The sequence below is a fragment of the Melozone crissalis genome, unplaced genomic scaffold (genome assembly GCF_028551555.1).
Source record: "Melozone crissalis strain CALT ecotype California unplaced genomic scaffold, PUWL_Pcris_2 ptg000013l_1, whole genome shotgun sequence".
NCBI lineage: Eukaryota > Metazoa > Chordata > Aves > Passeriformes > Passerellidae > Melozone > Melozone crissalis.
This window is the reverse complement of record NW_026535791.1, coordinates 36347935-36365855: the sequence shown is the minus strand read 5'-3', so window position 1 is coordinate 36365855 and position 17921 is coordinate 36347935. Positions and strand designations below refer to the sequence as shown.

At 45.5% G+C, this 17921-nt stretch overlaps 1 protein-coding gene across 1 annotated transcript in view; it reads right to left on the bottom strand.

Annotated features, from left to right (window-relative positions):
- CLYBL (citramalyl-CoA lyase) overlaps positions 1-8163 on the bottom strand; it is a 165195-nt gene extending 157032 nt beyond the window's left edge. The window contains exon 1 of the mRNA XM_054271891.1: positions 8111-8163. Within this exon, the coding sequence (XP_054127866.1) occupies positions 8111-8163 (53 nt within the window). The remainder of the gene's footprint in view (positions 1-8110) is intronic.
- Between the last annotated feature and the right edge of the window lie 9758 nt (positions 8164-17921).

The following is a 17921-nucleotide window of genomic DNA, read 5'->3' as shown; positions in this document are numbered from 1 at the left end:
TACAAGCCTGTTTTGCCTTCCTGCAGGCACTTTGAGCTTATAAATGGCACCTTTCAGTGTCCTGAATTACGAAGGGCAGCTAGTCCTGAATTCTCCTGTCGCTTAATGATCTCACATAAAATGAGGTCCACAAAACTTTTACTACCGCTGCAGTTCAAATTCACAGGTGAAGAACCACCAGGGAAAGGATGTGGACATCTTTTGCTTTCCTAATTTTCCAGGTGCGAGAAAGTTTCCCACTTGGACTTGAACAATTAGTTACTCTCAAAGCAAGTCTGATCTAAATAAAAAGACTTCAGTATGTTCCCCTGATAAGCACTGAGAAAATCCAAGGGGAAACCACTTGAAAACAACACACAATAGCACCACATTTAGGTAAAAAAAAAAATTAGGTTAAAAAGACCTTATCTAAGTATTTATTAGTCTTTTTTTTTTTTGCACCTAATATTTTTCACTTATCACAACTAAGTATATCTGACACTCAAGGATTATAGATAATATGTAATTAAAACATTGATTGGTTCTGCTCTTATTCTGGTAATAATATCCAGTGTTTGGAAAACATACTGCACCTTAGCAGTAAGAACAAAAAGTCAAAAGAAAGTCTTTCCAAAAAAAGAAAGGATTTTGTTTGTTACAAATTACTTCTGCATTTATATAAAGATTTAACGATTCATGGCATGCCAAATACAGTGCTAATGAGGTTTGAGTTGTGTTTTTCATTTTTGTTTGAATTTTTTTCTTGCTAAAAACAATTATTAGAGGCCATTTAAATGCCACTGCATAAACCAGGAAACCTAGTAAAACTGCAGGCAAAATTGGTATTTTGTTTCAAGTGTGGCTCAAGAGTCCAATTCACTTGTTGGTGAGCTGCATATTTCAAATAGCACCTATAACTCCTTCAAAAATGGAAGCCAGGTATGATGCTTTTAAAAAAACCTATTTATAACATTCATTAATGAAAAACAAAAATTAAAGAGTGTAAGCTTACCATTTAATTCCTGCCTTGCGAGGATGAACATCTTAGCCTTCCTGCTTTCTTCTCCACTTACCAATGAAAGGTAGATAAAGGAGCAGAAATACCAGCTCTTAATTCTCAGCATCTCTTAGAGGACACTCGTGCCCATAGGAGCTTAAAAACCTTCCTGGGGAGCATTATTAATCTTGCTGCTAGCAGCACAGAATTTTTGAAGCCTATTAAAACACCGTCTAGTCATAGACATGCAAGTCTTGCTTTTTAGTGACCTGGTTTCAAGAAACAAACAAAAAGTCTGGAAATTATGCCAAATTAACTTTCATCATTCAGTTACACGGATCACTGCCCACCTCAACTACTAACTAGATACCAAACATTGTCCTTCAACAACAAACCTTGCCATCTACCACACAGAATAGTTTGAGCTGGAAAGGACCTTTAAAAGTCAGTTAGTCCAACCCCCTGGCAAGGCTAGGGCCATCTACTACTCGATCAACTACTCCACATGTTGATGCTTCAGTCTAATGGAAACCCTGCTTTGACCTTCCTTCGTCCTTGACCTTGCTCTTCCACCTCTGCCTTTGGGCCTAGGAATATTTTCAGAAATCTGAAAATAATTCCAACTGCCTTCTTCCCAGGGTAGCACTCCTGCCTGGCTGCAGCCAAGCTGCTGCCCATTTACACCACTGCAAGTCAAGCCACTATTAATCCCTTGGACTTCAGTCTTCCAAGTAACATGTGCATTACTCCAAAGGCTTTCAGATGACTTTTTAACTGAAAACATCCAGGATGCTGGGGGTTTTAACAAATCATCATAGCTATTGCCCAGCAGCTGATAAGGCTGAAGTTAATGAATGTTGCCAGGAAATAGAAATATAGCTGTGATGAACTAGTCTTGTTATGCCCATATTCAACATTTCCTCTCCTTCCCTTGAAGAGCATTTCACCAACTTAACAAAAACCACAGAAACAAACACAACCCCCCGACCCAACAGGCTGGGCAGATGAAAGATATTCACACTCACTAACCCCGCTCTCCGGTTCACAAAAATCCCACTGACAATATCAAGAGTGGGGAATCAAACCCCTTTATTACCAAGTCCACAGCAGATAAAGCAGCAATTGTGCTTATACAGTAGTGGAAGTGTAGCTACAACATAGCGTGACAGCTTGTTAGTGTTGAAAATATATAAGCTCTTTGTAATTGTGCCTTTGGAATGCCATCTGTCTCGAATTAACGTCCACCTGGGATCATGTTTCGATGACCAATATGGACAGATTACTGGAACTTTAAAACCTCGCTTTCTTTGTAATTGACATTTAAACTGTTTGAAGTTTCTCATTAAGTCCTTTTTTACAAATTAGGTGCAGATGTATAAAGCTAAATGTACAGTACTAAGGGAAATTAGGTCACATGAATGCTCAATAATAAAATGTATCAAGTGCTTAAGTGCAATGAGTACACTGAAATTTAGAGATCAACTTTATGCCCCAAATTCTTCAAAGTTTCATCATTCCCCTTTCATTGCTGCAGAGCCCCTGATGCCAACCATTTTTTAATTAAAAAGGCAGAGAAGAAGGCAGGTTTGGCCACGCAGACAATGACAACTGGACACCCCTGTCCCACAAAGAGCCAGAGAAGGCAGGGCAAGAGATGCCCATTTCACAGGGACAGGCAAATCCTATTTACACCAGTGATGCCGGGAGATTTAAAGGGCACAGGGAGACCTGGGAAGTAAATATAGGTCTGACCAGAAAATAAGGTAAAGTATAGGAAGGAGACTTGTTCAACATCCCAGGGCTAAGAAACCACAAACTGACCTCCAGACCCGCTTGCAGTCGAAGTTCTGCAGACCTGCTGTGCTCCTCAGCTTTGTGGGGTGGAAGAGGGAAGTGCATAAAAGGACAGTGGCTGGAGAAACACCTCCATGCACAGCCCAGCTGACAAAATGAGGGCAAATTGAGTGTTTCCCCTTTCCAAACAAGGAGGTTCAGAACTCGGGGAGGTGTGAGAAAGGGGTCCAGGAAAAAGCACTACCAGAAACTCACATGATGTGCAGAGGACAGGAGGAGATACACAGGGGTTCATCAGCAGAAATTCTACCAAGCTCTTAGCATCAAGGGGCTTTTACCTGCCAGAATGGTTCTTAAGAAAAGAGACCTCAAGTACAGCAGCCCAATCTCCCCAACAGGTATGAAAACTCCAGGGATCCCACTCACCCAGCCTTTATGAGTAGCCAAGAAATACTGCCCCAGTGTGTGAAAGCTCAATGATGGAAGGCACTGAGCACCCACCAAGGGAACACACACCCTCCTTTCCCATGCAGGGCTGGCACTGGACCTCAAGATGCCATCCCACAGCTGGCAGTGTTTAAACTCAATGCAGTCACACACACAGGTTTGGTGGAATGTCCATTAACCTTCTCTCCTGGAGAAAGGTCTCCCACTCCAAGTTAGGACACCATCTACATAAAATGCACAAATTCAAATCCTTTTGGCACCACAGCTAGCACGTTGGTTCTGGAAACAACACCAGGATGCATACCCTGGCTCTCTGCTTGGAAGCATGGAGCTGCAATGGAAGAAGCAGTCTTCTCTGAAAGCTGCTAAACCAGACCAATACTGTCAACCAGATCTCTTTCTGTCTGCTTAGACTTCATCTGTGTGCTTAGACTACTCTTAAACAGAGTGTCTTCAGTACCACTACTTATTACAATGATTTTTAAAAGCTTTTCTGCTCACATCCCCTTATAACCCTGTTCTGGTAAGCTACTAAAACTCTTGGCAAAAGAAGTGTAAACTTTTAACTGGGTACATTTCTGCTGCTTCTGATAAACACCCAAGCGACTCTGCTGTGAAATTGTCCATGCTTCTGGTTGCAAGATCAACAGCAGGCCCCTGCTGGTATCAGAACAGGAGATTCTGGTTTCCTCATCCACAGGCTCTTTCTCTAGTGTTCATACACATCTTCAGTTCAAGGAGGAATTCAGAAAAAAACTGCGTATTTTTAAATGAAATAAAAATTGAACCATATGTAAGCAAACTTCATCATCTGGGAGAGAATAAAACCTGACTGATATAATACAGCAAGATAACAATATTTTCCAGGACGGGATAACCCAATTCATTTGCAAAAGGAATGAGACAGAAGAGTAACTCACTCATTTGCCATGCATATCAAACAAGGCTTCTAAGGAAGGTGTATTTGTACCCAGTTGTTTGCTCATATATTTTACAAATACTGGCTTTCATTTGGGTGATGAGTTTGCAAGGGCAGGTACAGGAGCACGCAGGACTGTCCAGAACAGAGCAGGCTTTGGCAGATCAGTTGAGGTGCCAGTGGTGATTAGCTGGACACACCCAGCTTTGCACCCTGCTTCTCATTAGCATTAATTATCCACCACCATACCTCTGCTGCTGCCGGGATGAAAAGTGGCTCGGGCAGTAGTTTCACAGTCCTTCATGCCAACTGTGGAGTTGCCAGAGTGCACAACAGGGACCTTATATTGGCCCCATGTCTTCCTGCCAAGGGGAAAGGAGAGCAGAGACCTGGTTGAGCAGAAAGCTGGAGCAGAGAGAACAGGTAATACCTCCTTTGCTCTAAGACCTCTCAATGGAACTTTAACCTGACAGAAAAATGTTTGAGTGAATTTGAAACACCAGAGCTAAGGCTCAGTTTTGTGACGTGCTTCACCTGATGGCTGATGGAACGCCCCATCCTACACACATTCCCTGTGATGGAATGCCCTCACACACAGCCCAGAATGCAAGGTAGACTGAGGCTCCATCAGGTCCACCACTGAGACAGGATCACAGTGCCAGGGACTTGATTAGGGGTGCTCAGGGTGTCCCCAATGGGTGCCCTCCCCAGTGTGAGCTGCTATCAGGTTCTCACCCCACTAGCAACACAACAATATTCATTTCAGTGAACCAAAGTGACCTTGTAGAAAAGCAGACTCTGCACATGCAGCTCAGCAATTCTGCCAGATAAAGTGTTTTTATCACTAGAAAGTCACACTTTCAAATAATTTTCACCCCGAGGCCATAATCTCAAAAGACACTCTTAAAAATGTGTAGAACATAAAATGAGTGATTTTTTTTGATTGAGGTTAAGGAAAGAAATCCCTCACAGACATAACACTTTATTGATATTCTTGGTCACAGCTCTGCACACGCTGAACAGGATCAGCTACTGGTAAGGACCACAATTCATGTCTTTCCATTTAAAACCTGCAACAAAGAATAAAACTATTTCACAACTAACAAAAGGGAACCCTTTAATTTGCTACAACAATTTCAGCTCCCATTGCATTAGCACCCTCCAGTGTCCAATACCTGAAAAACATCTTCACTAATTTACCAAGCAGATACAGACTTGGAGCCTGAAACACAAGACACAGGAGTGGTGGACTCCCGGGAGGGAAATTGATGAGAACTGATGATGAGAAAAGAAACTCCCAAATGCTAGAAATTTTAAATGACATAGGCACAGTCTCTGAAGAAGATCTGACACGGGTTAGTACTCGTCAGGCTCCTTGTTCCTAGCAGGCATGCCAGGGTCTGCCCCTTTGGCACAACAGGCTCTCCGTGCCCACGCTGTACATTCCATGCTCTGCAGCGCCCCACTGAGGTGTGGATGCTGCCTTTGACTGATTTAGCACAGGCACCTGGGTATGGATCTGCCTGGGGTATGCCAGTAAATGAATACATGTAATAAAGCCCTCTTGTACGTGGGTGACGTGCTTGGCTCGCTGAGGGCAAACAGGTGACCGTGCTTCAATGTGCAATGCTCCTCTCTCACAGCATCATCACCAAGCAAAGCGAGAACAACAGCAAAAACAGCTGCACTTGCTACTAAAACCAGCTGGATGAAAGGTTTTTTAACTTTTTCCAACACAAAAATCTTTCACAGGCAGAGAGAGCCCAGTAGGCTCTGGAACATGGCAAATAAGAAAAACCAGCTCTGGGTACCTGCCTGATAATAACACAAACACTCGGTCCTCCTTTTCTGGGCAGCACTGCTTCCCCCCAGCCTCACGGGGGCAGCAGCACGCACAGGAAGGAGGAGGGCAGCAGCTGGAAAGGCAGCCACACCACATCGGAGGTGCCTGCTGTAATTAGGGTCCCAGTCCAACAGCATGGCAGAGAGCTCTGTGGGACACAAGAGCCAATTAAATCCAATCAACGTGTTGATTGATTGCTGACATTTGAAGTCATCCCTGTATTTTCTCTCCCAAGTGCACACAGTGAGCAAGGACTCCTCATGCCTCATCCTGCTGTGGTCTCTGACTGCTTGGATGCCCAAAATTCTGTGGTCTCTACCTGCCCAGTGGCCTCTTGGGCTCCACAGCAGCACTGATGACAAGGAGCAGCCAAATCCCACCACGGGGACACCATCACATCTTCTGGGAGTCATGCAAGGGTGTTGTGATGCCTGGCAGCCATGTCCCAACCCAGGGCAGCACCAGCCAAGGAAGCCACAGCTGGAAGAGAGCAGCCTCACCATGGCATGCAGGCAGCCTCTTCTCCCAGCCCTGAACAGTGCTGTGCACACATAAAGGTCATCACCCCTGCCCTCACACTGTGCAGATTCCTCTTCCCCCCACAGTATGAATATTCAAAATTCTTCATGACCAGAAATAGCAAGGCATAGCATTTATGATTCTGCACCAATATGGGGAAAAGGGGGTGAAAACAAGGGGGGAAAAAAAGCATGTATGTGGATGCATCCTCCCCAGAAACTGGCTGTAAAAGTGCACTGAAGGAGGCAGGCTGGAAAAATGACCCTGGGTGCTAGGCAGGATGCTCCTGTGGGCAGGAATGACTGACATGGACTTACTGGGCTCTTCAGAGTGCCTCCAGCACAGCACAAAGCACTCCAGCTGTCCCTGAGGCTCCCCAAGAACACCAGCATCAATATTGCATGCTCACAGTAACATCTACGTTACAGTTTTACAGACTGCACAGGCTTTTGTCACTCAGCTATAAAATATTTACAGAACCACGGTCTCAGCAGAGAATGCGAGAATTTAAAGCTTTAAATATTGATACTAAAATGAATTAACACTTGATTGCCTTCCTAATATCAATACTAAAAAAAAAAGTGTTCCCCTTCTAGCAGTGCTGTTGAAAACCTGCCTTAAATGAGCACAGACCCATCAATCCCTCCCTCTGGCAGAAGTCACTCCCTGCCCCCCGGGAACAGGCAGGCACACACCTGCAGGCAGAAAGCTGGACATGAAACCTGCACACTTCTCCAGCAGGAAAGTGCAGTGGAGCCTTTGTCCTCCGTGTCACTTGTCACTCGGAGCCTGATCCTGCAACACTGACCTGTACGGCGATCCTGTGTTTAAAGCAGAGCTTTTCCTAGCATCCTGCCGAAATCCGTGCTATTCCCGACAGCTATTCACCCACCTGTGGGAAAGCACCGGCTGATTTCGGGCCCTTGACAAGCGGACATGCGTTGCCTACAGGACCTTCCCTCATCCAGGCACTGCAGGAGCCGTGTCCCCCCACAGGAGCACGGGGACTCCGCACCCCCGGGCTCACGGGGGCCCCCAGGACATCCCAAGGATAAGGGATGCTGAGGGGGCCCTGGCACCCCTTCTCCTGCCCACATCACCACCTATGCCGGGCCATCCATGGATGGAGCAGGCGGCACAGGATGCTGTTTGAACAACGGGAAAGCCCCGGTGCGGACCCGGCCCGCCTGGCCCCGCTCCCCCTGCGGGAAATGGGGCACGGGGCCCTGAGGAGCCCGCTCCTCCAAGGCCGGGAGCACGAATGGGAAAGACCCAAGGTCACCCTCCGGACAGGAGCTGCACCAAAGCGGACAGCCGGGCAAGGGCAACGTGCCGGTAACGGGAGCAAGCACGGAATACATCGGGTCGGAAGGGACCTAAAGGACCACCTCATTCCAATTCCCCTCCGGCGGGCAGGGACACCGTCCCCTAGAGCAGGAAGCCGACTGCCATTCCCACGTTGCCCGTGCCCGAGGGCAGCCCCGCACACCCGTGGGGACCGGGGGAGCCCCGCTCGGGCGCGGCTCTGGCCGTGAGGGGAGGGGAGGGGGAGGGGAGGCGGCGCCGGGGGTCCCGCGCCCCGCCCCGCCCGCGCGCGCGGCCCGTCACTCACAGTCTCCGCCTCCCCGCGCGCAGCCCGGCCCGCCAGCACAGCCCCGCCGCCATCGCGCCGCCGCCACACGCCCCGCGCGCCCATTGGCTGCGTCGGGACACGCCCTGCGCTCCCATTGGCTGCGCCGGCGGCGCCCGCGGCACGCCCCCGCCGCGCGCTCGGCTGTGACGTCAGGCGGAGGCGCGCTCCCGGGCGGGGGCCGCGCTCCCGCCGCCCCGGCGCGTCCCGGCTCCGCAGCCCGCGGGGAGCGCGATGCTCCAGCTCCGCTGCCCCCGGTGCGCCTGTGACTGCCGCGAGTGCGAACGGCCCGTTCGTGCAGAGCATGAAGAGACAAGGCCGAGGATAACACAGCATGTAGCAATGGGTGGGGTTGGAACGAAACAAACTTGAGAAAAAAAGGGTCCGGAAAAGGAAATAGGGATTCTGAATCTGTTTTCCAACAGTCCAAACTTAGACTGAGCATATAACATAATTTTCTTTGCCATGATGCTGGAATGTGCCAGACTCACAAAGTATAATCCCAGCAAGTCCTCCAGTATTGTAGATACTTCAATTCATTTCCAAAGGACACAGACTTGGATCATGCAACCTCTCTGTCCTGTCATCTCTCATTCCTGCCCTTCCACAACTGCTGAACATGTTGCCCTGGCCATGGGAGAGAGATCCCCAAGACACTCAATTGCAGCAGCTTTCCTAAAAACAGGAGGTGGATAACGGAACACCCCAAACCAGTGCCCCCATTGGTTGGAAAACCCAGGTTCACATCCACGTAGGTTCACCCCAAGTCTTCATGAAGGGCTTTTTCTTTCCTAGGGTCACTGAGTTTTGCTGTATAACTTTGTTGTTTTCCCAACACACAATTGGCTTTCCTTTGTCAGCGAGCTGTGTGGAAATTTTCCAGTGTGGCTTAGCATCACTTCACTGGGGAAGTGGTGTCAGCAAAGCATGAGCTTCCCCTCCTAGCAGAAATAAAATCTGCTGTTTTGCAGAGCTGTGCTGAACCGTGAATGTGACCTGTGCTCAGCTTCCCTCCCCCGCATAATCTTGCGTGCAAGTCATGGGTGATACCCCTTGAATCTGACACACTGAGATAGCAAACATTTCCTTATCACCAGCAGCATGACAGAGTTAACCCCTCTCAGCACAGGTCCAGTGAACTGTGTGTGGCAGAGACTGCTCCTTCTCCCTCCTGTCACGGTTTCCTCCTTTGCTCTCTCCTCCTTCCAGCCTCACCTCCTTGGGGAACTTCCTCATGAAGGATGATATTGCACAACATGCTGGAGGAGAACCTTGGACTTGTCTCCTTGCCCCTCTCTTATTTCTGTAGGGACAGATTTCCTTCCTGGCACCTCTCTTGTCTTTTCCCCTTCCAGCTCCAAGACTCCCAGGTGTACAAAATGCTCTCCTTCCCTACTTCACTGATGAGGATGGCCTGCAGTGGGGAAAACAAAAAGAGATATGTGACGCCTGATAGACCCTCCTGGCTCTTGTTTCTCCATGGCTCCCCACAGAGAGAGCAGAGCAGAGCACAGCACAGCAGAGCAGAGCAGCCTGGAGAGGATGTGAGCAGGGGTACAGCCAGACCCTACAGGCAGAACCCCTGAAATGTGCATCATGGAGCCATAGAATATCTTGAGCTGGAAGGGACCCACAGAGATCATCAAAGTCCAGCTCCTGGCCCTGCACAGGGCATCCCAAGGATCACACCATGTGCCTGAGAGCATTGTCCAAAAGCTTCTTGAGCTCTGTCAGGCTGGTGCTGTGACCACTGCCCTGGGGAGCTGTTCCAGAGCCCGAGCACCCTCTGGGGGCAGAACCTTTTTCTAATACCCAACCCAAACCTCCCCTGACACATCCTCCTGCCTTTCCATTGAGTCCTGTCACTGGTCACCAGAGACAAGAGAAGAATCTTCCTTGCAGGAGCAGCACTTACTGTGACATCAGGGGGAGGCAGGGTGCTGTGCTGACAGGAGCAGCTCTCAGGTTTTGTCAGAAGTCCAAATAACCTTTCCTCAGCATTAGCAGCTGAGCGTGGGTTTTGCATCAACCGGTGCTGGCAAACTTGGACTGTCCTGGCCTGTTGCGTCCCTTTTACTTGTAAATGATAGTGGGAGCACAGGGACATTAATTAAATCTCATTACCATCTTTTCCCTTCTGTATTCTGGGAAAATACTGCATCTGTCTCGTCCTTTTAAAATGGGAAGCCTTTTAAAGATGCTAAGTTTTCACTTAATTGGATTAAGGCAGTGTAACATTTTCCAGAATGCTCAGAAGGTATTTATGAGCCTAACTCTCACTGCCATCCTCAAGAGTTAGGTGTGAGGTACTTTTGAGGATGTGAATCCTATAGCAGCAGTATGGTTGGGGTTAAGACCCCTGGAGCCATGTGTGCATGAAGAATACTTGCAGAAAAGTGTTGCTGAGCTAATTTGGGACTGCTCATCAGAATTAGGATACTTCTGTGGGTGCTTTTGGGTTTTGTGTCTCCTTGCAAAATCTCACGTGCACATATGTTGCAGCTCAATGTGAGATAACTGCACACAAATTAATCAGAGAGAGGGATCCTGCAATTCTCAGATAAACAATAAATTATGAAGGTCACATGACTCATGGACTGTGCTGGTGAAAATCATTTAGCAACTATAAAAGATTAGGAAAAATATTCTAAAAAAGGATAATTACCTACCAGTTTTTCTTCTCATACTTCAATAAAGCATCACACCAAACACAGTGTACATTTAATGTCCAGTATTTTTTAAAATTGCTGGATTTCAAACACCTTATTTGTCATCTTGGTCTAGTATCTTTTGAGATGTTGAGCAAATAAGGTTGCTACAAAAGAGCAAACCAAATATTTTGGCAGGATATGTGGTGGTCCTTGTTCTACAAGCATTTTCTAATTCTATGATGGTCTCTTGATGGTTGATAATGACAAACCCAAGTATTTTTGAATGAGAAAAGGAAAAAGAAGCAGTGTACTACTGCAGTACCATAGAACTATTAATAAACCATGCCGATAAAAGGAAATTTTTTATTGGCATCTTAGTGGAAAAAAAGAGCCGTGCTGCTGCCTGAAGCTATTGCATGTCAGTGTCCTCTTGACACTCATTTACTTTGATTTTCAAGAGAGAAATGAGCATCATAACAGCCAAGGCATGTTGTGCCTTCCTCTCTGTGTTTGTGTGAACACAAAAGGATGTCCTCCTCAGCTCCTGTGCAAGAATGGGAAACAACTCCTGGCACCAGTCTGGCTGAGGCTCCGGTGCCTGTCTGTGACAGGCACTGGTTTGTGCTGGCCAGCAGTGTCACAGTGCTCCTGTGGTGAGCCTGCTGCTTTGGGCCTCAGCTCCCCCTGCCCAAGTGTTTGCTGCCCCCCAGCTTGGAGAGCACAGATCACCCAGGGAGCTTTGTCCTGCCGTGCCTCCGGTGCCACCAGACTGGCGGGACCCAGGACATTCCTCTGGCTGCCCTGGAGGACTCGAGACCCTGGCAAGGGGGCAGAGACCTTGGCACGGAGTCAAAAACACCTGTGCCTTCGATTTTAGTCCATGGAAACAATTACCAACTTTATGTGAAGAGTTACAAGCCACAAGAGTTTGAGTAGAATGTTTATCACAGGGTGAAAAAGTAGAATTTGGGGTTTTATAGAATGGGGGTTCAAGAGCCAAGATGGAGGAATCTGGGTGTGTCCTGTCCTTCTTCTCCTTCTTCTCCTTCTTCTTGTTCTTCATCTTCTGCTGTGATGGTGACATTTCTGGATTGGTTTAGGGTAGAGACAGACTGTCTAACATAGGTGATAGGTATTGGAAAATTATTGTAAATAAAGTACACGTAGTTCATAGTTAACAACACCCCAAGGGCAGGGGCTGTGCCACAACCCAACCTGCTGGACAGACCTCAGCAGGTCAGAGAAAGAATGGAATAGATAAGAGAAAATAAACAACCTTGAAAAGCAGAACCAAGGAATCTCCACTTCTTCTTCAGTTGCAGAGCTGGGAAAAAAGAGACTTTCTAACACCTCAGGGGTCATCTCAACCACAGAAACCTGAGACCAGACAGCTCACAGCACTCCCTCATGTCACACATCTCCTCCTGTGGGATGAGAGCCAAAGGAGGAATGTGCTTTCCAGCACCAAAAAGTTTTGAGAACCTCCCTCAAAACTGTGTTATCAAACAAGTGGAAATAAGCCAGCATTTTCACGATGAAAAATTATTTGTCCTGTGTCTATTCATTGCACTGTTATGTCCAATGGAATTGCAGTATGTGTCATATCCTAGCAGTGCAGAGTGTTTTAATCCACCATAAATCCATGTAGAATACATCATCTGGGGCATTTAGAGTGATGGAAGGTGGATTTTGGTGAAAATGGATTGAATAGCCCTGGTATATTGAGACAGGATTGTTTTGTCAGGAAAAGCTTCCTCTGTGCTCTTGAAGGGCCCAAAGCTTCCCTTTCTCAACTAGCTCAGAAGCACCACTCAGGCAGCTGCTTCCTCCTCTTGGGAAGGGCAGAGAGCCCCTGCTACCATCATCCTGTTGAACCAGGGGAAATCCACAGCTTTATGCTCTTGGATCCTCTCCAGATCTCAGGAAAGGTAAATACCCCTGCTTACCTGGGGTGTTCTCTGGAGGTTGCTTGTCCAAGTCTGGTTCTCCACCTTTGAAATCAAACTCTTCCCTTCTGCAGTAAGCTGGGGATACTGGTAAGCATCGTCAACAGATAGAAAAAGTCCAAAAAGGCAGAAACATCTGGAAAAAACAAAGGGCTAGCAGCTGAGGTGAAGCTGCAGGGAGTATAAATTAGGAGAGAGGTCCAGCCATAAATTGAAGAAAATGCTTGATAAGAGATATGAAGAATTCCTGTTTCCAGGCATCAGGAAGACATTGCAGTGAATTCATTGCTGTACAATTCAGATGCTGTTATGTACTATGCAATTTTGGGAGGAGATTATTGAAAAGTAGCTCCATGGAATCACTAGAATTCAGAAAAGTCAAAATATTTTCATGCTGGGAAGCAGAACACACCCTGTGTGCTCTCTACACTGTCTGGGAAAGATTAAAAGGTGGGGCAGGATGGGGAAACAGGGGAAAGAACTGAAAAACCAGAGTTTGTAAGAGGCTTTGGAGAGATGTGTTTGCCAGTTCTCCAGGCGGGAGCAGGTGATCTGTTACAAAAAGTTGTGGTTTCTGCACTGGGTTTCATGTGAGCTGGCAACAACTCCTACTCCAGCAGGAGTGTGTCCTTTCTCTGACTGTCCCTTTCCCTACAGGCAGAGCTTGGGGAAAATGACCTTCATGGTCACATAGTGACATTTCCAGATGAAGTGGGTGGTGGGGACACACCTCTGCTTTGCACTGAACCTCTGCTCAGGCACTGTGGTTTGACTTAAAGCAAGGCAGTGATTCTGTAGTTCAGAAGCAGGAATATAACAGACCACGGGGCTATTTGGAGCAAGTTAATTTAAAAAAGAGTGAAGTGCATCATGATGGGCTTCCTACATGAAATACTGGCAAATTGTGAGAGGAAATGAGGATGCAGGAGAAAATGATGATGCATGTGTAGAGAAGGAGTGGCCAAGAAAGCAGACTGTCCTTCTTAATATTGTTATTTTGACAGATTTCGAAACTCCGAACATTTTGTGTATCTAGAGTTGATTATATAAAAATGCTTGTTGGTTATTATATGATCACTTTTATTTCAAAGTCCTGTCTCCCTATAGGTTTGATAATGTTTTCACCTTTCTGGAGATTGATTAAACTGGCTTTCCTGCAGGATGCTTTGAAAGCCAGGAGATAATCTGCAGCCTTGTTGACACCATAATGCTATGACGGCTTGTGTGCCATTAAAATAGATCACAGAAATGTTCATCTATAGAACCTGAACTCAATACATTGTGTCAGTATACAGTATAGATCCCTTAATCCATAGGCTATTATTAAAATAGTGGATTAAGGAGTTGTTTGGGATCACAGCATGCTGTATGTGTAACAAAACAGTTTAGCTGAGATTAGTACTTATTACTCAATGCAAAATTTGATTGAAGGATTCATAGGTGCTTAAAATATCACACTTTTTATTTTATCACTAAATTACTGACTTTTTGTTAAGACCCGAGAATTAATCACTATATATGGAAACAATAAAAACTGAATAATTGACATGAATCTAATTAAAATATTTTAGTTTCATGCAAATATAAAATATGGTAATTGGACATTTAAAATGCATTGTATGAGAATGTGCATGGAAAGGACGTTCACACTTAAAAAAAAGCCCCTGTAAATTGAAAAAAAAACTTCAAATGAGTTCACAAACTGTTATACAGATCAGTGTCAATCTAATCTAAGCCAAAGTGAAGTGGAAACCAAAAGTATTTTTTCCATGCAATCTCCTTCTGTCAGCAGTCTTGGTGAAATTGTCAGAAGACTAAGTTTTATGCAACCATGTGGTGAAGTTGAACTGAGTAAGACAGTGGCAGTTTTACAGACTTGTCCTTAGTGCAGCAGAAGGTTGTCAACAAGCCTTTTTGGTGACATCTCCTCATGAGCATGGCGAGCAGATGATTTGAGGATTACCAGGGAGCTGGACAGGTCAGCCAGCATCTGACCTGAAAATCTGAAAAATCTCTTCCATAAAGGATCAATTCTGCAGCCAGAAGCTGTTTACTGGGTGAAGGGGGAGGGAAATGGGTGTGTCTGAAAGGCAGAGACCCTTGGGTTTGTTTGTGTGTGTAAGTGGAGTAGTGTCTTTAAAACTCACTCTGTGTAAGGGAGAGCTGAACTCTGACACTCATTTTCAAGTAAAGTGGGAGGCAAGATAAAATTTCATGTAAAGAAAAAATTTGTGTGCAGAAATCATGATATTTACCAGATAAGTAGAACAGAGCCATTTTTTTGGCACAAGGTGGAACATGTTTATACTACATTTCTGTTATACTGAAAGTCTTATTAATTTTTTTTTTTCTAATCACAGTTTTAGCTGTGATTTTGTTTGGTTTTATTTTTTAGTCCTGTGGCTGCTAGTCCAGGTCCCTATTGTACTTTGCAGAAGAGTCTTGATATTTCTGAATGGAGGTTCAGACACTTCCATACCAAACAGATTAAACTCCTGTGAGCGTGCCTGTGCTGGAGATTTCTGTTCCACGGACTGTGTGCCAACTGATCGTCTCTGTTAGTTTTCAGGTCCACTTCCTACATCTGCACAGCCTCTGGGCATGTGAGGCTGTGGTTTGTAAGGAGGTTATGAAACCCCAAGCAGAGGGGCACAGCAAATGGAGGCAGCACAAGGCGTCGCTTTGGCAGCAGGAGTGACTTGTGAGCAGGGGTGGCTGTGGCACTTGAGGCCATGAGTGCTCATGCCCAGGGTCATGCAGCAGGTGATGCCTCAGGTTTTAGCTTTTATATTTTTCAGATTCTGTGCCGCTTTATTGTGTACTTCTGAGCTTCATATTAAGGGACAGTAAGCTCTCTTCACAGAGTAGGCAGACAAAACAATTCCTTCTGTAGCTGGGGACCCAAGGACAGCCAATCCAGATCCAGGCCTGAGAGCATAAACAACAGCAGAATGAAGAGAGAAAAACAAGATGGGGCTTCATGGGCTGGAGCTGTAATTGGACAATAACTCAAATATGCTAATGGACCAGAACTTATAAAAGTGTGAGACCCTGTGACTGGTCGTCCATTTGGTGACCATTTTGGGCTCATCTTGGGTGTAGCCCTGGCTGGGCTCTTGTGCTGCCCAAGGTGGATCCATTGAGGCCTCCTAATAAATACTTTATTCTTTAGCTCCATCTGGTCTCTGTTCTAGGTCAGCCTTCACAAGGCATCACAGGGACTGGGAACCTGCATATCCTAAAAAGCATCACGTGACTGAAAATAAAAGAAAAGAGGGACTTATGGCAGCCTTTCAGTGCATCTCCAAAGGAGCACTTGTGGCCAAAGAACTGGGGAATCAGCTCTGGGAAATTGGAGGAGAAAATAGGTAGAAAAAAGCTGACTTCATTTACCTGCACACCTCTCCATGAGACAACATTTAAGGAATGTTCAATTACTATCTAATTCTAAACTAAAGGTTTGTACAACTTAGCCTTTCCTTCTTCTTAGTTAAAAAGTGTTATAACTTGGCCCTGTGGTACTAGCCATTTAGATTTGGTTGCTACTGGCTTCAGAGATTATGCTCCACTAGAGAAAAAGACAGAAAGATGAAAAAAACATTTAAAGAAGTCATAGAGAACTTGAAACTAGCCATTCTACCTACCACTTGGACTAACTTTACATAATTTTTAAACATTTCTGAAGTTCTTACATAGAAGCTTATACATAGTACATTATCCTTTAATGCCAAAAGGTAAAAAAGCAGGAAAAAGAAAACTAGGAAATAGAGCTTTCACTGATTTCCAGTAAGATTTTCTCAACTAGTAAATTTGCTGAGATCAAGAAGGTAAGAACACATGTTCTGAATACAGTGCATATTTGGAATATGTTATTCTGTATATAGAGCCTGAAGCACCATTGCAATGCTGCTGCTTTCTGTCATATCAGAAAGCAGTGGATCTCAAAATAAAATCTTTTTCCGAAGGCTGGCGCTTCACTTCAATAAGGTAATACTTCAATAAGGTAATATTCTCATTTTTATAAACAGAAAAAAAGGATTTGGCAAATGTGATTAGATTTTGTTAATGTTTTTGATGTGTGAAACATCAAATGAAATAAGCCAGGTACCAGAGCATCCCAGAAAAAAGCAGGGACTCTTCATCAGATGAATAGTGGGATGATTTGTTATACTCTGTCCTCAAGCACAGACCACTAATGCTGGCAGCAGAACTCCTTCAGGATCCTTACAGGTGCTCAGGAGGGCTCAGGACACTCAAAAAACCGGGAATTTGTTGCAAATTTACAGAAGCACCTTGCCGCCATGTTCTGTCTCAGCTAGAAGTTTAATGACTAAATTTGCCTTTCCCCTTTGCATGGGTTCAAATTTTGTGTTCATTTCATTGGGTAAAGTTGCCAGGTAGCTCCCCCACTGACTCGTGCCAGTGCCACATGCCACATGCCACAGCAGGATCAAGCTGGGAGCTCTCTGCAGCTCTCCATGTGGATAAGGCAGATGTAAACTTAGTGCTGGTCCCAGATCCTGAACTGAAAATCTGCTGACTTTGTCATCCATGTTTATCATGCCCATCAGGAACACAGAGCTCCTGCATCTCAGCAGCCTCAGAGTGACTGACATAACAGGAGTACTTTGGAAATACACTTTCCATTTAATCTCTATTTAAATTGATTCCAGTTTTGTGACTGACATAGTGTGAAAAGTAGTTGTCATTGTCACAATGATTTTAATGACACATAAATATTTTCTGCCATCAAGTAGAGCACAATAATCCATCATTAAGAGATATTGCCATATGGCACGAAATACATCCTCTAATAACTTGGGCTACCTTTAGATCAGTCAGGACTGAAAAAATTCCCACCTCAGAGCCCAGACCTAAAACTTGGAGAGCAACCTGAGACTTAAATGCAAGTAAAGGAGGGCAAGTAGATGCAGAAACGTGCCACTTCCTATATCTCACATATTTTTTACAGGGAAAAAGAGAGTTGTGCTTTTAGCAAAGCAATATAGAGACTGGTTCAGGTAGATTTGCTCCAGTTGTGGTCATAAATGGCCTGCTGTGACCTGCCAGACCTCCTGAGCTGCCTGGTGGGTGGCTTGAGAGAAGGGATGATTTATGATTTATACCCAAGGTGTTTAGTTGAAATCAGCTGGTTTAAGTAGGAAATCTTGGCTAACCAAGGGTATTTGAAATGAA